Source organism: Podarcis raffonei, chromosome 3, assembly GCF_027172205.1.
Source record: "Podarcis raffonei isolate rPodRaf1 chromosome 3, rPodRaf1.pri, whole genome shotgun sequence".
Taxonomy (NCBI): domain Eukaryota; kingdom Metazoa; phylum Chordata; class Lepidosauria; order Squamata; family Lacertidae; genus Podarcis; species Podarcis raffonei.
The window spans coordinates 16,161,627-16,183,944 of record NC_070604.1 but is presented as its reverse complement, the minus strand read 5'-3'; the positions used below and the strand labels follow the sequence as shown (position 1 = coordinate 16,183,944).

General features: G+C 41.6%; 1 protein-coding gene and 1 long non-coding RNA gene across 15 annotated transcripts in view; one reads left to right on the top strand and one right to left on the bottom strand.

The window, feature by feature from the left end:
* Window positions 1–22,318, top strand: part of PLCB4 (phospholipase C beta 4) — a 208,693-nt gene that overhangs the window by 159,697 nt on the left and 26,678 nt on the right. For 12 of the 14 annotated variants that reach the window (XM_053380664.1, XM_053380669.1, XM_053380657.1 and 9 more), the window contains 10 exons: window positions 93–177; window positions 1,362–1,452; window positions 3,814–3,909; window positions 5,384–5,484; window positions 9,602–9,637; window positions 13,342–13,483; window positions 14,421–14,505; window positions 14,743–14,867; window positions 16,224–16,275; window positions 18,996–19,098. In XM_053380664.1, the coding sequence (XP_053236639.1) occupies window positions 93–177; window positions 1,362–1,452; window positions 3,814–3,909; window positions 5,384–5,484; window positions 9,602–9,637; window positions 13,342–13,483; window positions 14,421–14,505; window positions 14,743–14,867; window positions 16,224–16,275; window positions 18,996–19,098 (916 nt within the window). The remainder of the gene's footprint in view (window positions 1–92; window positions 178–1,361; window positions 1,453–3,813; window positions 3,910–5,383; window positions 5,485–9,601; window positions 9,638–13,341; window positions 13,484–14,420; window positions 14,506–14,742; window positions 14,868–16,223; window positions 16,276–18,995; window positions 19,099–22,318) is intronic. The other 2 variants (XM_053380670.1, XM_053380668.1) reach the window with 1 other exon arrangement.
* Window positions 9,516–21,744, bottom strand: LOC128410024 (uncharacterized). Its single transcript, XR_008329370.1, has 3 exons — window positions 21,636–21,744; window positions 14,774–14,890; window positions 9,516–9,614 (listed from the first exon to the last, which is right to left on the bottom strand). It is a non-coding gene; the product is annotated as an uncharacterized LOC128410024 (long non-coding RNA).

Genomic DNA, 22,318 nt, shown 5'->3' with positions numbered 1-22,318 from the left:
AATAGTCTCCATACTCTGTTGTATTTTGATTCATAACAGTGCTTTGTGGTTTTTTTATATATATATATAAAACCCACTATATTGTTTCCCAGCAAATATCAACAATACAAAATGTCAAAATACTGTGAAGATCTGTTTGGAGACCTTCTATTAAAGCAGCCACTGGAAACTCATCCAGTAGGTACCTTCCAACTGTTTTCTTTACATCTTCTTGTAAAAATCAACGAAAACTTTGGTGACAAGAGTTACGTACAGTGGTACCTCCGGTTGCGCACGGGATCCATTCTGGAACTCTGGTAGGATCGTGAGGTGTGCATATCCGGAGGTGCCGCTTCTGTGCATGCGCATGGTGTGGTTTAGCGCTTCTGCACATGCGTGCATAGAGCGCTTTTGCACATGCACGTGCAGCGAAACCCGGAAAAATACTTCCGGGTTTGCTGCGCACGTATCCCGAAGGATATGTAACCAGAGGTGAACGTAAGTAGAATTACCAGTGTGGTGTAGTGGTTAAGAGCAGCAGACTCGTAATCTGGGGAACCGGGTTCGCATCTCCTCTCCTCCACATGCAGCTGCTGGGTGACCTTGGGCCAGTCACACTTCTCTGAAGTCTCTCAGCCCCACTCACCTCACAGAGTGTTTGTTGTGGGGGAGGAAGGGAAAGGAGAATGTGAGCCGCTTTGAGATTCCTTTGGGTAGTGATAAAGCGGGATATCAAATCAAAAACTCTTCTTCTTCTTCTTCTACTACTGTATATCCATAGATCTCTGGGTTGGAAGGGTGTCCATAATGAAGTGCCCTGAGAATATCTATTAATCCTGTTGACTTTTCGGCCTTAATTTATTAGCATACTCCTGCCTTCCTGTGATGCACTCTTTTAGCTATATGAAATGCTTCATGTGCCTATCAGCCTCCATTTTCTTTTGTCGGCATCTTATCTTTAGTATTCGTTGGTCCTAGATATTCGTAAGAGCCTAGCCAAGAATATAGAAAACCTTTTTGTATATCAGGACATATTTATGACCGTTCCCTTTAAGGAAGCATCTTAAGACATATATCTCTTTTCCCAAGGCTTTTGTCCAATTAAAGATGCAGTCCTGTATCTACTTACTTAAGAGTAAGTTCAATTGATCTCAAAGGGACTTGCTTCTCAGTAGACACCTACAGGATTGTACTGTAACCGAGTTATTTAATTCACTGCGTCTCTTTCTGTTTGTCTTAATTTGTCCCTTAGCATCTTCTTCCCCTCCTGTGTGTGTTTGTTTAGATTTTAAGGCTGCAGGCAGGTTCTGTGCAGTTTTTGCCAATACGAATTGTAAATGTTTGTGTTCTTTTCCTAATTATGCCTCTTTTCTTGGTTGCAGCTCGAACCGGGAAGACCCCTGCCTTCCCCAAATGATCTCAAAAGAAAAATCCTGATTAAAAACAAAAGGTTGAAAACTGAAGTGGAAAAAAGTAAGTAAAGTGCCTTTAAAAGTATTGAAGAGCAAGCCTCACAAGAACACCAGCATTGTAGTCTCTTGTCTAAATTGTCTCGAGAGCTACCTTTAGTATTTTCTCACAACGCAGAGTACTAACCACTATACGATCACGGCCACCTTTAGTATTTTCTCAACCCGAAATAGACTTTCTGTTTTACTGTTCTCTTGTTTTTCATGAAGCACTGCAGTAACAGTCTCTTCAAAAATCAGGGTTTCTCCAGCTGTTTTTGGACTACAACTCCTTTCATCTCTAGCTAGCAGGACCAGTGGTCAGGGATAATGGGAATTGTAGTCCAAAAACGAGTTTGGGAAACCCTGTTCTAAAACATTGCCAAATTGCTGTGTGGTCATAGTATTTTTTACTTTTCAATGTACCTTATGCTTTTGCAAAATATCTCTTTTTTTCCATAAAGGATAGTTCTTTAGTTATTAGTCTCAATGGGGTGGTGAATTTCATTTTGCTCTCCATACTATCTCAATTTTCTAGAGTCTTTGAGGTTTGTCAGGGAACATTCATTTGAGATAACTTTGACCTTTCTCAGCAGATGGAGGTAATCCCAGTTTGGTCCCTTCCTGCATGAACCAACTTTCTGATAAATTATCCCAGTGATTGAGTGATTGTTACATCTAGCAGGAATGACTACAGTCATGTGCATGGCTCCTTGTGAGTAAGCTGCACTGAACACAGTGGGACTTACTTTCAAGTAAACAAACATAGATACTCAAAACCCACTAAGATCATGGACAATTTTCATGGGCTTTAACTTTTAACCATTCCCTTGATGGTAGAATATGTGTTGTTTAAATTAAAAGGTGTGTAAATGACTTCTTAAAACGATCCACCCTATTTATGGATAGAGAAATTGAATGGGTGGTGACCATTTCACTATGTTTATCCACAGGAAAGATAAATTTTTTTGCACCGGGGGCCTATAACATATAGTAGCATTAGCACAGTTTTCTTCTTATCCCCTAGAAAGTTTTTTATCCCCCCCTGCCCCCGCTACTGCAGGTGACAACCACAGCAACTGTGTTAGCAGCTTGGCCATTATTTGGCATCCTCTACAATGCCAGAGAACTGGTGTCATTCTGGGGCATTGTGTATGGGGAATGGCAGCCACCGCTCAACAAAAGTTGGAGAAAATTCTGAAAAGTTGCCTTCTCTTTCAGTGGGTGTGAGATAATGGGCAGGGGCGGGATTTCAAACTGTAAATTCAGGAAAAGGACTTCTGAATAGTTTTGGCTCAGTTCTAATTTGAATTATTTATTTATTTATTTATTTATTTATTTATTTATTTATTTATTTCCTTCCCGCTCTCCCCAGCCAAAGCTGGGCTCAGAGCAGCTAACAATGTGTTTGTTTCTGCTGCTTCCAGTTAAGTACAGTATTCTGAGGTGACAGAATATGAAAAAAAGACTTTAATATAAGGGCCTCTCTATTACTTTACCAACAGAACCAAGTGAGATCTGTGCTGTTACGGTACAGATAACATGGCTGGCCTCTAGCACCATAGTTACTTTCACACTGAACTTGATCAACTCTGGAGATCAGCATCTGTAGACATAGGAGCCAACTCCTAGGGGCCGAGGGGCCTTTGCCCCCCAACCATTTTTTTGGAGGGGGCTGGGTCTCCCCAAAGTTGATGGCCATTGCCATTCAAATGGTGTTTGTGTGCCGTGTCATGTGATTGATGATGTTGGGCGGGGCTTACCTCTCCCAAAATATTTTATTCAAGTTGGTACCCTTGTCTGCAGACTAGGAAGTCACCAGATCACAATTTATATACACCTGATCTTGTACCATTTTACATTCTGTGTGGAAGTGACTCCCATATTGTGGCTCAAGACACTGAAGAGTTGAGTTGGGGTGCAGTTTCAGTGAGCACAGGCTAGACTGGGCTCGTTCTGACAACGATCATCCCAACCTTTTGAGTGTATGCAGCCATTCTGAGTGAGCCCTTAACCGCCAAATGATTTTATAAGACAGTATGTCATACAATATTTTACAATATACAGTGGTACCTCTGGTTGTGAACAGGATCTGTTCCGGAGCCCCATTCGCAACATGATCAGAACGTAACCCGCGTCTGCGCATGCGCGGGTCGCGATTCGCCACTTCTGTGCATGCGCGAGACATCATTTTGAGCGTCTGCGCATGGGCAATCAGCGAAACCCGGAAGTAAACCTTTCCAGTACTTCTGGGTTGCCGCGGGACGCAACCTGTAGAGATTTAACCCAAAGCGTCTTTAACCCGAGGTATGACTGTATTTTTATTTACGAAATATATTTTGCCTTTCTGTGTATATGTGTGTGTGTGCCTGTTTGTTTTAAATAGAACAGCTTGAAACGTTGAAAAGTATGATGGAAGCTGGTGAAACGGCTGCTCCTGTTAGCATCTTGGAAGATGACAATGAAGAAGAGATAGAAAGTGGTAAGGTGGCTCTCAAAATCACTCTCCTTTCAGCTCCTCTAACAATCAGTTACGATAGCTTGGCTGATAAACCATTTGAGAGGTATAGCCTTAGATGACAGCTTTAATCTTCTACCGCCCACTAATGCATCTTCCTTGATGGTAAAATTTCCTTACCGCCCACCAGTGCCTGGTGGAAGGAGGATTCAGCTTGTGCCGTAGAACCCCCTACCACCCACCTAGAATCCTGAAACGCCCACTAGTGGGTGGTAGGGACCAGATTGACAACCCCTGCTTTAGGCAAACATTCACTTCCAGCATAAATGTCCTTAGTCTTATATTTGAGCTCTGGATTCCAAAGATATGCACAAGAAGTCCAAGGAGTTCATAAAAACATCACTCATGGACTGATAATATGGTGGACTGATCCTATGGTGGTCCACAGGCCTGGATGAACAGAGCAGATAATGGGGAATTGTCAAGTCACTAGGGGAAGAGTTACCAGTCATAGGGTACCTTTATCTATGTAGATGTGAAGCCATACAGTAGTTTAACTACAGTACTACCTTGGTTCTCGAACCGAATCCATTCCGTAAGTCCATTTGACTTCCGAAATGTTTGAAAACCAAGGCACGGCTTCCAGTTGATTGCAGGAGCTTCCTGCACTCAAGTAGAATCCACGTCACATGTTCAGCTTCCAAAAAACGTTTGAAAACCGGAACACTTACGTCTGGGTTTTCGGCGTTCAGGAGCTGATTTGTTTGGCAACTAAGCCCATAGCTGTCAACTTACTGATTTGAAAATAAGGGACCAGCAGCCTTGAAAATAAGGGATCAGCAGCCAAAATAAGGGATTTTCCAAGGAGCACAGTAATGTTCGACTTCTGAGCCCCTCCGAGCCAAAGGCAGAAAGCCCAACCAGCAGCCAAACGAAGCCTCAAGCGGTGGTTCCCACAGCGCAGCAACCCGGCAAAGGGGATGCAGCAAGGAAAACCACCGTCACCTCTCCGCTGGGAAGCGCTGAGCAAAGGCGAGTCCCCAGGCAACACGGCCGATTTGATCAGCACAAGGCATGCAAGCTCCACCCCCCAGTCGTTCTTAGACTCCTTATTGGGTGAGCAGTGCAGCCAAGCAACACAGTTGGAGCCTCCCTCTCCCTGGCCGGCAGGGAGGGAGGGAGAGGAGCTGCTTCCTTTGAAACCCGGGAAATTTAAGGGACATCATCAATAAGGGACAGCAGCGGGACACGGCACAGGGATAAGGGACTTTTCCGCCAAATAAGGGACGGTTGACAGCTATGACTAAGCCATTCGAGAACCAAGGTTCCACTGTATTGCAGAGCTGTAGTTCCTGAAATGTAACTTTCTTTTAGAAAACTAGTAAAGCTTCTTAGATGCTTTCATGTTGCTTTTTTAAAGCCTCTGCTTTATTTTTGGCTCTTTTGGCATTTTAGTCGTCGTTGTCTTTCAGTGTTTTCTGCTTGTGTTTTTGTGTAGCTGACCAGGAAGAAGAAGCCCATCCAGAATACAAATTTGGAAGTGAGCTGTCTGCAGACGACTTGAGCCAAAAAGAATCAGTGGCCAACAATGTGAAAAAGGTGGGATAGCTTTTCTCGCATACGTTTTAATTGGACAACTTCTCCTTTGTTGACATGTCCAGGAGCATGGGGTCACGGTGCTTATTAATTGTAGGTAGAAAGAACATACGATTTTGGTCAAAGTCACAAAGAAAGGGCCTGACTCTATTCCTTGCTGAAAGTCTAGAAACTTCTTTTATTTGCCTGTATGGTTCCTGCTGAATGCTTCCAATGGTAAGGTAAAGGTAAAGGGACCCCTGACTATTAGGTCCAGTCGTGACCGACTCTGGGGTTGTGGCACTCATCTCACTTTATTGGCCTAGGGAACTGGCATACAGCTTCTGGGTCATGTGGCCAGCATAACTAAGCTGCTTCTGGCGAACCAGAGCAGCAGACGGAAACGCTGTTTACCTTCCCGCCGGAGCGGTACATATTTATCTACTTGCACTTGACGTGCTTTCAAACTGCTAGGTGGACAGGAGCAGGGACCGAGCAACGGGAGCTCACCCCGTCGCGGGGATTCGAACCACCGACCTTCTGATCAGCAAGTCCTAGGCTCTGTGGTTTAACCCACAGCGCCACCCGCGTCCCAGTGGTAAATCATTGCTAATATGAACAAGAACGAACTATAGGTCTGAAGAGTAACAGGAAGTGCACATCTGAAGGGGCCAGTATGAAATGATACCAGTAGATCGTGAGGACAGACAGAAAGGGGAGACATTACTCTAATTGTTCCTATTTGGTATTCTTCTGCCCCAAGTACCAAATGGCTCAGTTTTTAAAAAGCACAATGCACCAGGACAACAGACACATCAAACCCTCCATGTCCAAGGGAAAGATTCTAATTTGAACTATTTTGCTGCTGTTGTTATTGCAGCGCTTTTTTTCTTACCCAGCCTATCTTCTAACCTTGATCCAGGCAGCTGCACCAATAGAAGCCCTCTTGCTGTGCCAAAAACTTTTCTAAAAAAAATTATTTAGTTTTTCAGATTTTAGAAATTTACAAACAATAATCCAACAACCAACATAAAAAAAGAATTCCAAAGAACTTCCCTCCTCCTCTTTGTGGGTCCTTATATTAACTTTTTCCTCCTGCATCTTTTTTATTAATCCAAATCTTTTAAATCTCCATTATACTCAAAATTCAACATTGAACTACAAGTGTTGTTCCAATCCTACTAATGATTTTAATTGTTTACAATGGTTTTTAAGATAAATTATACATTTCCCCCATTTCTTATTAAAGTTTTGGTCTTCCTGGTTTCTGATTCTTCCAGTCATTTTTGCCAATTCAGCATAGTCCATCAACTTAATCTACCATTCTTCTCTGGTCAGGACTTTATCTTCTTTCCATCTCTGGGCCATTAACATCTGTGCAGCCATGGTTGCATACAGAAATAGTCTTTTCTGATCTGTTTGAATTTTGACCCCTGGAATTCCTAAAAAAGAAGCTTCAGAGGGTTTTTTTTAGAAAAAGTTATTTTTTTCAGTTCATTGTATATCATCTCCCAGAATTCTTTTACTACCTTACATGTCCACCACATATGATAGAAGGTGCCTTCTTTTTCCTTACATTTCCAGCATGTATTGACCTTGTTTTGTACATTTTAAGGTAGTTTAACGCTGTTTACCTTCCCGCTGGAGCGGTACCTATTTATCTACTTGCACTTTGATGTGCTTTCAAACTGCTAGGTTGTTAAATACCAATGATACATCATTTTCATATAATTTTCTTTCAATGTATAACATGCTTTGAACTTCAAATCCCTGTTCCATAGCTTCTCCCATGCTGTAAATTGTATATTATATCCAAAATCCCTCGCTTAGTATATCATAACTGATTTAACCTGTTCATCTTTTGTATGCTATTCTAATACTAATTTATACATTTTTAAAAGCAATTTAGTCTTGTTTATTAACGGCTCTTTTTCAAATTTAGAGGTTTCATTAAGAAAATCTTTTTTTGTGCCTCTTAAATATATCATTTGGTTGATGGTATTGTAACCAGTCAGTTAATAATTCCTCTTATGTCCTCAAACTTCTTTAATTTTAGTTGATATTCTGCTTCTATCAACAGTTCTTTGTATGTTACCCAGTCATTTCTCATATTCAATTTTTTAAAAGATATTGCTTCCAGTGGGGAAAGTCACCATGGTGTTTTTTGTTCTAATAATTTTTTTATATTTTCCCCATACTTCATAAACCGATTTTCTTACTACATGATTTAGGAAAGCTCTATGTACTTTAATCTTCTCGTACCACAAATAGGCATGCCAACCATATCTATTGTCATGACCTTCGAAGTCTAAAACATCAGTATTTTTTAATAATATCCATTCCCTTAGCCAGCATAAGCAGGATGCTTCATAATATAATCTTAAATCTGGCAGGGAGAATCCCCTTCTATCTTTAGAATCTTATCAACAATTTATATTTTATTATTGGATTTCCCCCCTGCCAGATAAATCTAATAATATCTTTTTGCTACTTTCTGAAGTCTCCTGCGTTGCTGATCAAGGGTATTGATTGGAATAAAAACAACATTTTTGGCAGTACATTCATTTTGATTACCAATATTCTTCCCAAGAATGATAACTTTTTAAAGTCTCTGGAATAGAATTTGCTAATCGAGAAATAATAATACCCTATGTGCTTTCTCTTTGCCTCCTCTGGGTATCCACGTTGCATCTAACTCCTCATAGACTAGGGTGAAGGTAGTTACTTAATGAACCAAGTGACCACTTAGTGGGCTGTCCTGGATTGTGATCTGGATTGGCTTCTTTGCTCCTCCAATAATCAACTATGCAATGGATATTAGCCATTGTTTTGGATCTTAGTCACTGTTTTTCAGGATTAGGGGCAGAATTGCAGGTCTCTGTCTGATACATTTATCCAGAATGTGCTTCAAACAGCTGTAGAATCTGTTTGGTCAGATAAGAGCTTCAGTTCACTTTTGTTTCTTCCAACTGTTTCAATTACGTATCTGAATCCCTGTCCAACACCCACCTTGGTACAGGGAGCCTTTCCTTCCCCACATTGAGAACATTTTACAGTTAAACAGCAGCCACGATTTACACATGGATCCAACAGAAACAATGTATTGAATTTGTTCTTAACAATGCGTACTAACATTTCTGTTCCACTTTTCTCCTCCAGCGGAGATGCTTGACAGAGCTTATGGGATGTAATAAACAACAAAAGCAAATTGAATAAATAAATAAATGGCAATAATCGAATCTTTAAAATAACCAAGTGAATACAAAGCACACCTCCAGACTAAAAACAGCATTAAAAAAACCCCTGCATAATGACATAATCAGTGGATAGCAACTGAATCAAAGGCTTGATGAAAAAGAAAAGTTTTCGGCCATAAGTAGAATTTAAATAAAGAAGATGGCGGCAGAAACTCTTGGGACAGGAAGTTCCACGTAAGGGGGGCTGCTGTAGAAAATGCCCCATCCCACCATAAGACAATGAGGACAGCTGACATAGTTGGTGGTGCTGAAAGCAACTGCGAAGCCTAGCAGAACTAACAGCATATACCCCCTTTTTCCAGCTCCCAGCATACAGTTAAAGGTAAAGGTAATGGGACCCCTAACCATTAGGTCCAGTCGTGACCGACTCTGGGGTTGCGGCGCTCATCTCGCTTTATTGGCCGAGGGAGCCGGCGTACAGCTTCCAGGTCATGTGGCCAGCAGGACTAAGCCGCTTCTGGCGAACCAGAGCAGCGCATGGAAGCGCTGTTTACCTTCCCACCGGAGTGGTACCTATTTATCTACTTGCACTTTGACGTGCTTTCGAACTGCTAGGTTGGCAGGAGCAGGGACCGAGCAACGGGAGCTCACCCCGTTGCGGGGATTTGAACCACTGACCTTCTGATCGGCAAGTCCTAGGCTCTGTGGTTTAACCCACAGCGCCACCTTCGTCCCAGCATACAGTTAGGACTCCCCAAACTTGGTGTGAAGTCAGTCTGAAATGGGTCGATATAATCACTTTCATCCTGGAATTTTTGGAGCTGGGTCACCGCCGTATTGAAGAATTATGCCCAGCACTTTCTCTTGCGTCCTGCTTTCTCTGCCTTTGAGATATGAGTGTCATACTGCAACTTCTTTGGATAATATATGTATTTTTTCCTTAGGCTGTGGACGATTCTGAACAAGAAAACAATAAAAAGGTGATCCTTGGGATATTTTATAGCTTTCCAACTTTTTATTTCTCTGCATCTAACAAAGCTGCTTTGTAGAATGCATTCTTTAACTTCCCGCATTATTTAACTATTCTCTTTATTTAGCTATTCCTCAGGAATAGTTTCTGATTTTGATGGTGGCTCTTTCCTTGTAGTGCATAGCAAATTCAGTTCTCTGGTAGGATAGTTGAATGCTGGATTGCCTGCATGTCTCCTCTATCTTAGCTTAATGCAGATGTTTACATAGCTCATTGGAGAGCGATAAACCACTCTTTGCTTCTTTCTCATCTCTTCATATCCTCCTCTGGCTTTCTCTTCCTTTTTATTTTGGGGGAGTTGGGGGGGTTGCATGTTAAACTTTCTTCTAGAAATGCTTCGCTTGAACCTCTTTCCCCCATTCCTCTTCTCCCCATTTCCCTACTATCAAGGTTCTTCTGATTCCTAGGCCTACAGCTTGCCCCGTCTTTTATGGGGTTTTCGGCTGTTTACGTAGCAGAGTTTGGTATTGCAAAACTTTGAGGTCCGAAAACAGCCTGCTATTATGCTATAACCATCAGTTTAGTTTAGTAAGAAAAGCCGTGGCGCAGCTTTTGCTCCTGTGTACCCCTGATTTTATTTCAAATGGGGATGCATACATTTGATGTCTGATTTTCAGACAGCAGAAATATTAGATTCGAAAGCTTTCTTTGCATATTTTGCTTACTTGGAAGAATATGGGCTCCTGAACAGACTTCAATGGACTTACATCTGTTCTGTCTATATTACCCTGCAGAAACAGCAATACACATTTTGTAGTCCTTTCCCTAACATCGGGTACAAATTCTCTGTGCAGTTCATTTAATGGTTCTTGACTACTGAGAAGATATTCAGTGGCAAACTGCAATCTGCTGTGAAATTTACTCCAATTTATTGGAAGATGACGGTGTAATGGACATTATTGGGGATGGACTGGATCTCTGTGTGGTTGGGGTGGATGAAAAAGCATTTGCTGCTTGTTCTAACCTTAAAAACAGCCTGTATCTCAGGAGCTTATGAGATGAAAATAGCTCCTGAATCTAAGTGGTCACTTGTAATTAGTTTGGTAACAGGCAGCTAACAGTTCTGTGGTAACTGGGGTTGGTGGGGAGGGGGGCATTCTCCAAGATTTCTGCAGTTCCTGGATTGCAAAACGGACCGGTCTCTACTCAAATTCAAGCTGTTGATGGAGGCTTCAGTTTTCAACTGTTAATCAATAGTCAGTGAAATTGGTTTATTTATTTAAATTATTTTTTAAAAAAAACCATTTATGAATTGTAGAAATAATACTTATAAGTACTGATTTGTGAGTGGGTTGCAAGAAATAAAACCCAGAATTCCAAAGTTATTGCTTCCACATGCAGAAGGCCTCTTTCACTCAGAAGCATAGCTGTCAGCGTTTCCCTTTTTTTAAGGGAAATTCCCTTATTCCAAATAGGATTCCTCACAGGAAAAGGGAAAAGTTGACAGCTATGTTCAGAAGGCTGTTCTTCACCTCACCCTATAACATTGCCTGGGAAAAGTTAAAACTAAACCGCAGGGATTCATTCTGCTTGTGCAAGCTCTTGAACAAGTAAGAACACAAATTCTTCTGCAAAATCCTATCTATCAGAGGTAGACTGGTGCTGGAGGCTGTCTTCCTTCTGTCCATGGTTCTTTGGATCCAATTAATGCATGCATGAGGCTTGAAGGTTATGTATTGTTTTGAAACAGAGCTACTGGGGGTTTTCTGGGTGAGAGCTTCCTCAGATATGTAGGCAATCCCTTTTCCTATTCTTTCATGGTTGGAGGAGAAAGAATCCCATGTTTTTTCATGCCATCATACAGAAGGGTCACACCTTTCATGCAGTAGTTAAGTGTAAGTGGCCTTCCTAACTCTTCTGACCGGCCCATATAAGACCAGCACAAACAGTTGGGCCTGGGGAGCACTTAATATCCCCAACCCCTATAGTTAGAATTTGTGGGTTGCCATTGGATTTTATTTTGATCTTAATCTGATTTTAAGCTGTATTTTAATAGATTGTTTGACCTTATGTTTTTAACGTATTATATATTTTGATGTTAGCTGCCCTGAGCCTGGTCCTGGCCAGGAAGGGCGGGGTATAATTTTTTAAAAAAATATTATTATTATTATTATTATTATTATTATTCTCAGTGCTGCAATGGAACTCTTGAGAGAGTTTTTCTTTATTATTGCCTGTACAGTCATACCTCGGGTTGAAGTAGATTCGGGATAAGTATTTTCGGGTTGTGCGCTGTGGCGACCCAGAAGTAATGGAATGTGTTACTTCTGGGTTTCGCCGCTCGCACATGCGCAGACAGTCAAAATGACGTCACACGCATGAGCAGAAGTGGCGAATCTGGGTTGCATTCGCTTCTGGATGCGAACAGAGCTCCGGAACGGATCCCGTTCGCATCCAGAGGTACCACTGTAGTTCTTGTTCTGATCAAGGCGTTTCACCATTTTTTCACCATCTGTCTTAGACGGAATGGCAGGCCAATTCCCTCCCACCCCCTTAGCAGCCCCTGAGGATGTGGGGACACAAAAAATAGAATCACAAAATTGTAGAGCTGGAAGGGAATCATCTAGGTCAACCCTCTGCAATGCAGGAATATGCAGCTGTCCCGCATGGGGATCAAACCTGCAACCTTGGCATTATCAGTGCCATGCTCTAACCAGCTGAGCTGTCCAGCAGTCGGAGTTCCCCAACTGCCTTGTTTTTGCTGGCACACACAACTTTAAATAGTGCTGACCCTTCCCAGATTTCAGGATGGCACGATGCCAGGATACAGCTCTATCCCTAACTCCCTCCACATTCAAGCAGTTAAGAAATGGAGTCCATACGCAGCCATAAAAATCACAAGCGCCAGCCCTTTGTTGACATCAGGGGAAGAGAATGAGGGTGTCTGCCAATGTCGAGGTGGCCATTTTGACATATGCAACTGTGGCATCATCTTTGTAGGTGGGTATTAAATGCAGTGAAGAGCCCCACACAGAACAGAGACTGTTGTCATCACTCATATGACCGTTATTCCAAGTCAAGAGTTTGAGATGGGATGTTGTGCAGGAGTTGCATGGCCTTGGTGCCATAAGAGCTGGCTAAATATCCGCCCAAAGTGGATGTCCCATCAACCTGGATCTTAAGAAAACACACACACATAATCTGACTATATCCTGATCCTGCTTTCAGTCTCTCCTGTCCCTAAGTTCTATGAGGTTTTTCCTTCATTGGGGTATTATTCCTTTCTGTCCTATTAGAGATCAGCTGTTAGCCTTACGTATATAAGATTTCAAAAGATTTCAAAAGACTGCTCTGTATTCTCATCCCCTTTATTTATTTAGATCATAAGCACTATGGAGCCAAGATAGGAACCTCTCCTCTGAAGTTGCTCTATAAAACACTGGTGGTATAACGTGAAAATTAGTAACATTGGTCATACAATGTCACATAATCACAGGAGGATTTTGGGTTTGTTTGTTTTTTACTCTTGACTTTCTTGCCTGTGACTTTCTTCACTGTATTTAAGCATTATGCCCATGCGCTGATGCTAGAGAAGGGCTTTTCTATGCTGTTTTCCATTTGCGCTCGCTTTTAGAAATTCTGTCCAAATCCTGCCTGAACTTCTTCCCGCATGGACAAAGAAAGAAATGCTGTTTGTTCTAAATATGCTTCCAGGGTGTCATAACTGCAGAAGATGAGCAAGCATGGATGGCTTCTTACAAATATGTAGGTGCCACAACGAATATACACCCGTACTTATCAACGTTGATCAACTACGCTCAGCCTGTTAAGTTTCAAGGTTTCCATGTAGCAGAAGGTAACTATTTCTAAATATATATATATAAAATACATATGTCCTACTCCTTACTGTGCCTCTCAAGTTCCTTCGGCTGGGGAGGGTGGGATATAAATAAAAAAATATTATTATTATTATTATTATTATTATTATTATTATTATTATTTAACAAAACCCCCATGTATGGCTCTTAAGATCACTATTTTCCTTTCATTTTATTTCTTCCGTTGTCCACATGGAGGCACCAGATTACGAGAAGTATGATAACCTACACAGCCCTATGAATTTAAATGCTTGCATATCGCAGATATATTGATGTACCTTTGTCTGCCTGTTCCTGTCCATTAAAATATGGTTGGCAAAAGTGCCTGGGTTTTGCTTGTAATACCTACTATTTCTAAATTCCATGCCTTTTTTTGGCTTTGAACCTGTCAATTGCTTAGAAAAGAAGCCTTGATTAGAGAATAGCTGAGTATCATGATCCAGATACTATTAATGTGCCATTCTGTTTCCTCAGATATAGATGTTTATGACAAACAGTTTCTTGTAATAAATAAAAAAAGACCATGCAGGGTCAAAGGTCCAAAAGAAAAACTTTTACTAAAAGGCAAAGGCTCGTTACAAAAACTTCAGGGGGGAAACTTCAGACGTATGAGGTACAAATGAAAGTAAGAGAGAGGAAGAGAGCAGTTTGCTGAGTGCAGGAATTTATTTCTCCTGGCTCAGCGTGACCTTGAAATAGTCAAAACAATATTTGCATCAGAAATGAATCTTCTAGAATTTTCCAGCACTTTCCAGTTTCTGCCCTCAAAGATTTTAACCTTAGCAGTTTATACCCTGCCTTTTCCTTTATTCCGATGTTCTTCTTTACTATTAAAATTCTAGTGGGCATCGATTGTGTACTAATCCTACCACTCTCAGAACTTTACAGAAGGTTTATTTTCTGTTTTCTTTTTAGAACGCAACATTCACTACAATATGTCCTCTTTTAATGAGTCTGTTGGTCTGGGTTATTTGAAAACACACGCAATTGAGTTTGTGAAGTATCCTTGCACTGAGAGAGCTATAATGGGAATGTTTTGTCATTACCTCTGCGGAGGCTGCTTTGTGCCTAAGCAGTGCACAGTCCTTTAATAAAATACAGCAAGATGGTTGTCTGTGGAAAATGCCTTGTATGTTAGTACATAAAAAAATACAAACCCAAAACAAAGATGTGAGCAAATGATCGTTAAGTCTATACATTGCTTGGTTATTCCATTTTCCTTAACAAACCAACACAGCTATAATAAACGGCAGATGAGTCGGATTTACCCGAAGGGAGGAAGAGTGGATTCTAGCAATTACATGCCTCAAATTTTCTGGAACGCTGGATGCCAGATGGTCTCGCTCAACTATCAGACCCCAGGTAGGCAGACGGGGCTACTGTATCTAAATTTCAAAAAAAGAAAAAAACAGCTTGGGCAGTAACTCTCCAGCAGATGTTATAGTCTTTGCTCCTGGCATTATTTGGGGATTCAGTCGCATGGATAAATATGAGAATGTGTGTCAAATCAGGCAGGCAATAAGATCAAGAGCAATCAATCAAACAACGAAAAAGTAAGCAAGTCTCTACATGTCCTTTTATATTGCAGGATTAATCTGTGTGGTGGTAGGGGCTCAAAGCTGTAGCCTATGTAGTACAGGGGTACCTTGGTTCTCAATCGTAATCCATTCCGGAAGTCCGTTCCGAAACCAAAGTGTTCCAAAACCAAGGCGCGCTTTCCCATAGGAAGTAATGCAAAATGGATCAATCAATCCCAGACTTTTAAAAACAACCCCTAAAACAGCAATTAAACATGAATTTTACTATTGTTCCATAAAATGAAAGCAATAGACAATATACTGCAGTCACACAATCAATCAATCAGTAGCTGAACTTCAACCATAAGAAAAGCTCAACAATTTGGGGGTAAAATCATAAAAACTTCAATCTTAAAAAAAGGTGGCCTTTTGGTTGGCCCTCACAGCCCTTCGCTTCATCGAATTTGGCCCTCTTTGAAAAAAGTTCGGACACCACTGGAGTCCCATCAACTTCATCTGCCATTCTAGTTTGGTAGGAACTTTATATAGTCGCATACATAAATAGTCTTTTGTGCTCCATTGGGATTTCAGCGCCCAGAATATGCTTACCATCTCAATGGTCCAGTGTAGTGGCTTGTAAGGTTATCTCTGGAGAGCTATCAGTTTCGACCACTGCATGATGGAGGAGGCTTCTAGGCCATGACCGTAGAGATACACAGCTTCTGAGTGGCTACAAGTACCCAGCACAGGACTTTGGCATAATCAGTGCTGGGTGCTTCTATCCACTACACAGAGAAACATCTAAATGGAGGTTGGAGGTGGAGAAGAGGAGGAGGAGGAGGACTACCACTCAGGTGGACTTTGCATCTAACCATAGCAGAATCAAATGAAATGTCCTGCTGTAAAAAAGAAGAATCCAAGAAATTGAAGCTGCTCCATGGCACTTCATTGCTCCCATGTCAACTGTCATGACATGATGCAGTTTGGAAAACTAATCTGTGAATGTATTCTACATTGCTAAAGCATTGTAAGCCGCATTAAGTGTTCCTGTATCTCAGAATTTAGTATTTTCGCTGAACACATGAGGTGTTTTAGTTTAACTGGCTATCAAGGACAAATTATTTCCCTTAGATTAAGAAGGCTGTTCAAGCTCGGTATTGTTCCAGGAACAAGGTGCTAAACTATTTTTGTCTCTTGACAGATTTAGCAATGCAGTTGAATCAGGGGAAATTTGAATATAATGGGTCGTGCGGGTGAGTAACGATTTAAACTATTAGCATTATGTGGAGCTATGTTACTTTTAATTATGTGCTACAAATGAAAAACAGGATGTAGAGATGAGGTTCTCTGTTCTTTTTTATGAAAGGGAGCTGAAAGATCTGGACCTTTTCAGACTTGGGAGAAAGAAGCTAAGGAACCATGGAATAATGCTCTATAAATAACAGGAGGAGGATCAGAACAGTACAGAAGGGAGATTTAGGCTGCAATCTTATATATACCTTCCTACCTGGGAATAAGTCTCAGACTGAACTCAATGGGGCTTCTCAGTAGACGTGTATAAGATTGCACGGTTACTCAATGATTATCCTCAGTGATGAAAGAGCAATTCATTATCTAGCAGATTTAGGCTGGAATTTTTAAATATAATTGAAGTAGAATCCTTAGGGTACTTGTCCTAGAGCCACCACAAAATCAGATTATCTAATAAAGATTTAAAACAGATTGGAACAGGTTTGTATTTCTCTGTTTTTCTTTAATACTATATATTATATTCCTGGAATGTATTGAGTTACAACCATTTTTAAAAAAAAACTTTAAAAAGATTAAATAGGAGCTATAACAAAAACAAACAAATAGAGCCCTGTAAATATATTTCAACTCATTTCTGTTGAATTGCTTTTGGAGACAAGCATTTTGAGCTCCCGATTTTTAGAATCACTGATTGCAGGCCATCTGTAGGCTAAGGTGAGACTGAACAGGCTACAGAGGACTTGCCAATGTTTGCAATAAATATATTTTTCTCTTTTAATCTCTCCTATGTGTGCATATGAATGTGTGCCGACTCCTAATTCTGTCAAAAAAGAACAGATTGCAGACAAGTTACTAATAGTTCGCTTCTCTTTTGCTTATGCATGCATGCACACTCTCACTCATTTAATGATCAAAGCCTATTGTAGACACGATCAGTTGATGTTGAATTATCTTGCCTTTGGAGTTGTTTGAATGGGGGTGGCGGGGGGTGGCGGGGGGCAGTTGCATGCTGGGAGAGAGAGAAAAGGCTGACATGAATCCTAAGAAAAAGACTTATATTGAGCAGTCATTGTTCAGGACTTAACTAGCAAATATAATAAATATTTGCAAGGATGCATCCCTTTCCTGACAGAAGGCTCTTCAACCAACCAGAGGCTGTTGTTGTTTAGTTGTTTAGTCGTGTCCAACTCTTCGTGACCCCATGGACCAGAGCACGCCAGGCACTCCTGTCTTCCACTGCCTCCTGCTGTTTGGTCAAACTGATGTTAGTAACTTCAAGAACACTGTCCAACCATTTTGTCCTCTGTTGTCCCCTTCTCCTTGTGCCCTCAATCTTTCCCAACATCAGGGTCTTTTCCAGGGAGTCTTCTCTCCTCATGAGGTGGCCAAAGTATTGGAGCCTCAGTTTCATGATCTGTCCTTCCAGTTAGCACTGAGGGCTGATTTCCTTAAGAATGGATAGGTTTGATCTTCTTGCAGTCCATGGGACTCTCAAGAGTCTCCTCCAGCACCATAATTCAAAAGCATCAATTCTTTGGCGATCAGCCTTCTTTATGGTCCAGCTCTCACTTCCATACAGCACTACTGGGAAAACCATAGCTTTAACTATACGGACCATTGTCGGCAAGGTGATGTCTCTGCCCCTTCATGGAAGGGGCTTGAATAACTCAGAGAAGCTATGAGCTATGCCATGCAGGGCCACCCAAGTTGGACAGGTCATAGTGGAGAGTTTTGACCAAACGTGATCCACCTGGAGCAGGAACTGGCAAGCCACTCCAGTATCCCTGCCAAGAAAACTCCATGGACAAAGACAACAGGCATATAAAAAAACCAGAGTCAAACAGGGAGGAAGGCCATTTCCCCCCTATTCCCTCTTTCCTCCTGCAGTCATGCACCTCTCAAATTGTTCTGATGGTCCCCCAACTCTTTGAAGCAGATCTGCAGAAAGCTGCAGGGGGAGGGGGGAAATCAGAGAAAAGTGTCTCCCTGTTCCAGGATTAGAAGCCTCCACTGAACCATGGCGCCTTCTGTCCATGGATGAACACTGTAAGATTCAACCCACAATATTTGCATGCAATTCCAGAAGTTACCGAAAAGTTGCATCAGTTTTGAGCTGCCGCTGTCTTACAAATAAACTCAATCGCAATAGGCTCTTTGGTGCAATATAAATTCCACTGTGGTACATAGCTGCTTCATTCACCAATCAATCTTGCACCCTCTATTTAAAATCAGGTCTTATTGGCAGAAGACTTTGTACATTTGTGAGGTTTGGGGTTTTTTAGCAAATAGGGCTCTTCCATGGATGACAGTAAGAAATCCTCTGGGATTTTTGCTCCTAGCCAGACCTTGCCAGATTCAATTTCGTGTCCTTTATGCAAGTTAATCTAATCAGTTGAAACTTGCTGAAAATGTGAACGCTTGGGATTTGTGGAACATAGTATTAAACAAATCTTATCTTCTTCTTTTTTTGTACTTCATCATTTGCAATACCCTTTTTCTCTTGGTGTGTATCAGAAAAGATTTCTTTAAAACTGTCATTAACCTTTTGGAAAGTACAATTCCCGTCCTGGTCAAACTGGGGATAAAATGTTCATAGACTCTGTATGCGTATCCTGAAAACTTACTTTAAAAGCTTATTACTAATTAGAAACAACAATTATAATAATAAGATATAAAAGCAATATGAAGTTTCACCTATAAAAACATGCCTTTTTTTTTGAAGGTATCTTCTTAAACCAGATTTTATGCGGCGCCCAGATCGAACCTTTGACCCTTTCTCTGAAACGCCTGTTGATGGTGTGATTGCGGCGACTTGTTCAGTGCAGGTAGGAGGTGCATTTGCAATGGATCAGCCAAAGGCCTGGTTAAAAAGGAACGTTTTTGCCTGGTACATAAAGGTGTATAATGAAGGCGCCAGGCGAACTTTCCCACGAAAGAGGGCCTCGGAAGATGATCTCAGGGTCCGGGTAGGTTCATATGGAAAGAGGCAGACCTTTAGGTATTGCGCTCCTGAGCTGTTTAAGAGTCAAGAGACCTCCAGAATGGAATGCAGTTAGACGTGGGAGGCAAAATTGGCCAAAACCGGGCAGTGATGCTTTGGGTGAGAGAGTGGGCTTTCATTCATGTAAGCTGTCATGTACTGATTCCACCTAATTATCTCCTTCCCTAGCATCCTATTGCGCCACATCCCATGACATTCTGGGGGGTCCTTGGATGCAGTTTTATAGGGGGTGTCAGGGATTATGTTCTGGAGGACAGCTCTTGTGATTCTCTGATTCCAACCTAATATAACATTAACGTTGAACCTCAGCAGATCAAATGTATTCTGCAACTGTGAACATAGCATTACCACTGGATGGTGACAAGCTGACGGATCTCATTAAATAGTGCCTTTTCAGACTTCTAAAATGAAAACTGTTTGGGGCTTTGTTGGTTATGACTAGGATGTGGGATTAGTAATAATCTTTATTGCGGTCCAAAAGCCCGTAACATAGATTCAGAATAAAATGCAGATTCATATAGACAACCGCCTGGGAGAGGGAGACTGAGATGATATTAGTTTAGTCTTAAGTATGATGATCTTTGATACGTATGACTACCGAAAGAAACTTTGCCACGGCCACTGTGATATCATTAGACTTGTCATCCAGAAGATACTTAGTATGGTAGGCTTCAGATTTACCCAGCCAATTTGCCAGTAAGGGGTTTAATCAATAGATCCCTAGCTTGCTCATATTGTCTGCAATGCAGTAGGATATGCCTCATACAGTCGACGTCCTGAGAGCATACACAGAGCCTGTTCTGATAAGGGATGCCTCTCAGCCTGCCATTTAGCACTTCTGATGGAAGTACATTTACTCTGGCTTTGGTAAAGAGACATCGATAAATTGGTACAGACAGATTTCTAAGATATGCAGGTATCTGAAAATTGTACCCATAATGAATTCCTACTGCTATTGGGCCACAGATAGCATGAGCTTGAGATCGGAGATCACTATGTGCTATGTCTCAGAGCCTTTGACTCAGAGATTCAAGGGCGGTATCATAGCCCAGATGGTACAAGAGAGAAGGTGGAATACCAATTGATGTGGCTTTTCTGATGTGGGATCATGCTTACATGTTCATCGGACGTTAGTGCAGATCCTGGAGCGCTTGAGCGAAATGCCATTCTGATGCCACAAAGAGCATTTACAATGAGGCACAAATGACAGTAATTGGGTCTCATAATTAAAAAGCTGTTATACGTGGTCAGCTCTCCAAGCTGACTTTGCAAACTGATTTACTAGCCAGAACAATTAATCTAATAATTCCCTGGTATGCATATTTAATCAGAAGCAAGCCCAGGGAGGATTACTCCCTAGAGTGTCAAGAATTGCAGTCTTAATTTTCCACTCTTCTTCTTTACTGTTTTAGATTTCCTCAAACTTCTGAGCAGCTTTCAGAGTTGTAAATGCAACCTTATAGCAATAACTACTGAACATAACACGGGTGGGGCTGTGGTCTAAACCACTGAGCTGCTTGGGCTTGCCGATCGGAAGGTCAGCGGTTCAAATCCCCACAGTGGGGTGAGCTCCCGTTGCTTTGCCCCAGCTTCTGCCAACCTAGCAGTTCAAAAGCACACCAGTGCAAGTAGATAAATAGGTACCACTGTAGCAGGAAGGTAAATGGTGTTTCCATGCGCTCTGGTTTCTGTCACGGTGTCCCATTGTGCCAGAAGTGGTTTAGTCATGCTGGCCACATGACCCGGAAAGCTGTCTGTGGACAAACACCGGCTCCCTCGACCTGAAAGCGAGATGAACGCCGCAACCCCATAGTCGCCTTTGACTGGACTTAACTGTCCAGGGGTCCTTTATCTTTTTTACCTCCCTTACATGCACTTGTGCATACACTCGAAGAATATAAGAATCCCCCAAAGAAGCATGTTAGAATGTTGATTACTTCCATAATGTATCATAAATCACATAGTATGTAAAATTAAAAAAAGGTAAAGGACCCCTGACAGTTAAGTTCAGTCGTGAATGATGCTTTACTGGCCAAGAGAGCCGATGTTTGTCCACAGGCAGTTTTTCCAGTTCATGTGGCCAGCATGAATAAGCCGCTTCTGGTGAAAGCAGCACAGCGCACGGAAATGCCCTTTACCTTCCTGCTGGAGCAGTACCTGTTTATCTACTTGCACGTTGACATGCTTTCGAACTGCTAGGTTGGCAAGAGCTAGGACCGAGCAATGGGAGCTCACCCCGTCGCAGGGATTCGAACTGCCGACCTTCCGATTGTCAAGCCCAAGGCTCAGTGTTTTACACCACAGCGCCACCTGAGTCCCCATAAACAGGCTGTTAAAATTAGTCCTGTATAGCCAGCCTACCTTTGATTACCTCAGTATATCCATTGATTTCATAACTGTTAAATGTTTGGAAAAAGTCAGAAGCCCAAGGCAGTATAAGTTCCTCAATTAGTCAGTATTTGTCAGTGACAACAGCTCACTCATAGGAACACAAGAACCAAACTGACTGGACAACGCAATAATAATCCCAAGCATGAACTGACCGTTGGCAGTTGGCAGTTGAAAGAGCATTCGCTTACTTGCCATTACAACATTCATCTACCAACACTTCTACGATTGGTTAGAATGTTCCTTGTAACATAACATGTGTTAAACCCAATACATAACAATAACTGAATGAATCACAGGTAGCTGGGGTGCCAACTTGAATAAAATATTGGGGGTGGGCCTCTGGGAGTTGGTTCCTATGGCAGGTATGTATGACTCAGACTAAATATCCCCTGCCCAGTGAGTTGCAGTAGTTAGTTATAGTTTTATAGTTTTCATCTGACTGAAGTGCTATAAATCTCTATAGTTTCAGGGGTTTTTTTCCTGTCTCTGTAATGTATATTTTAAAATTGTTTTTATCAAAGATTTTTGGGTTACATAAGTACATACATCATCTCTGTTTTCATTAAAAGTCAAAGGCACTGTTCAAACACATGTGCATTTACTCTGAAGTAACTGTCTCAGTGTTTGGCAGGCCACAATGCCAAAATATATGT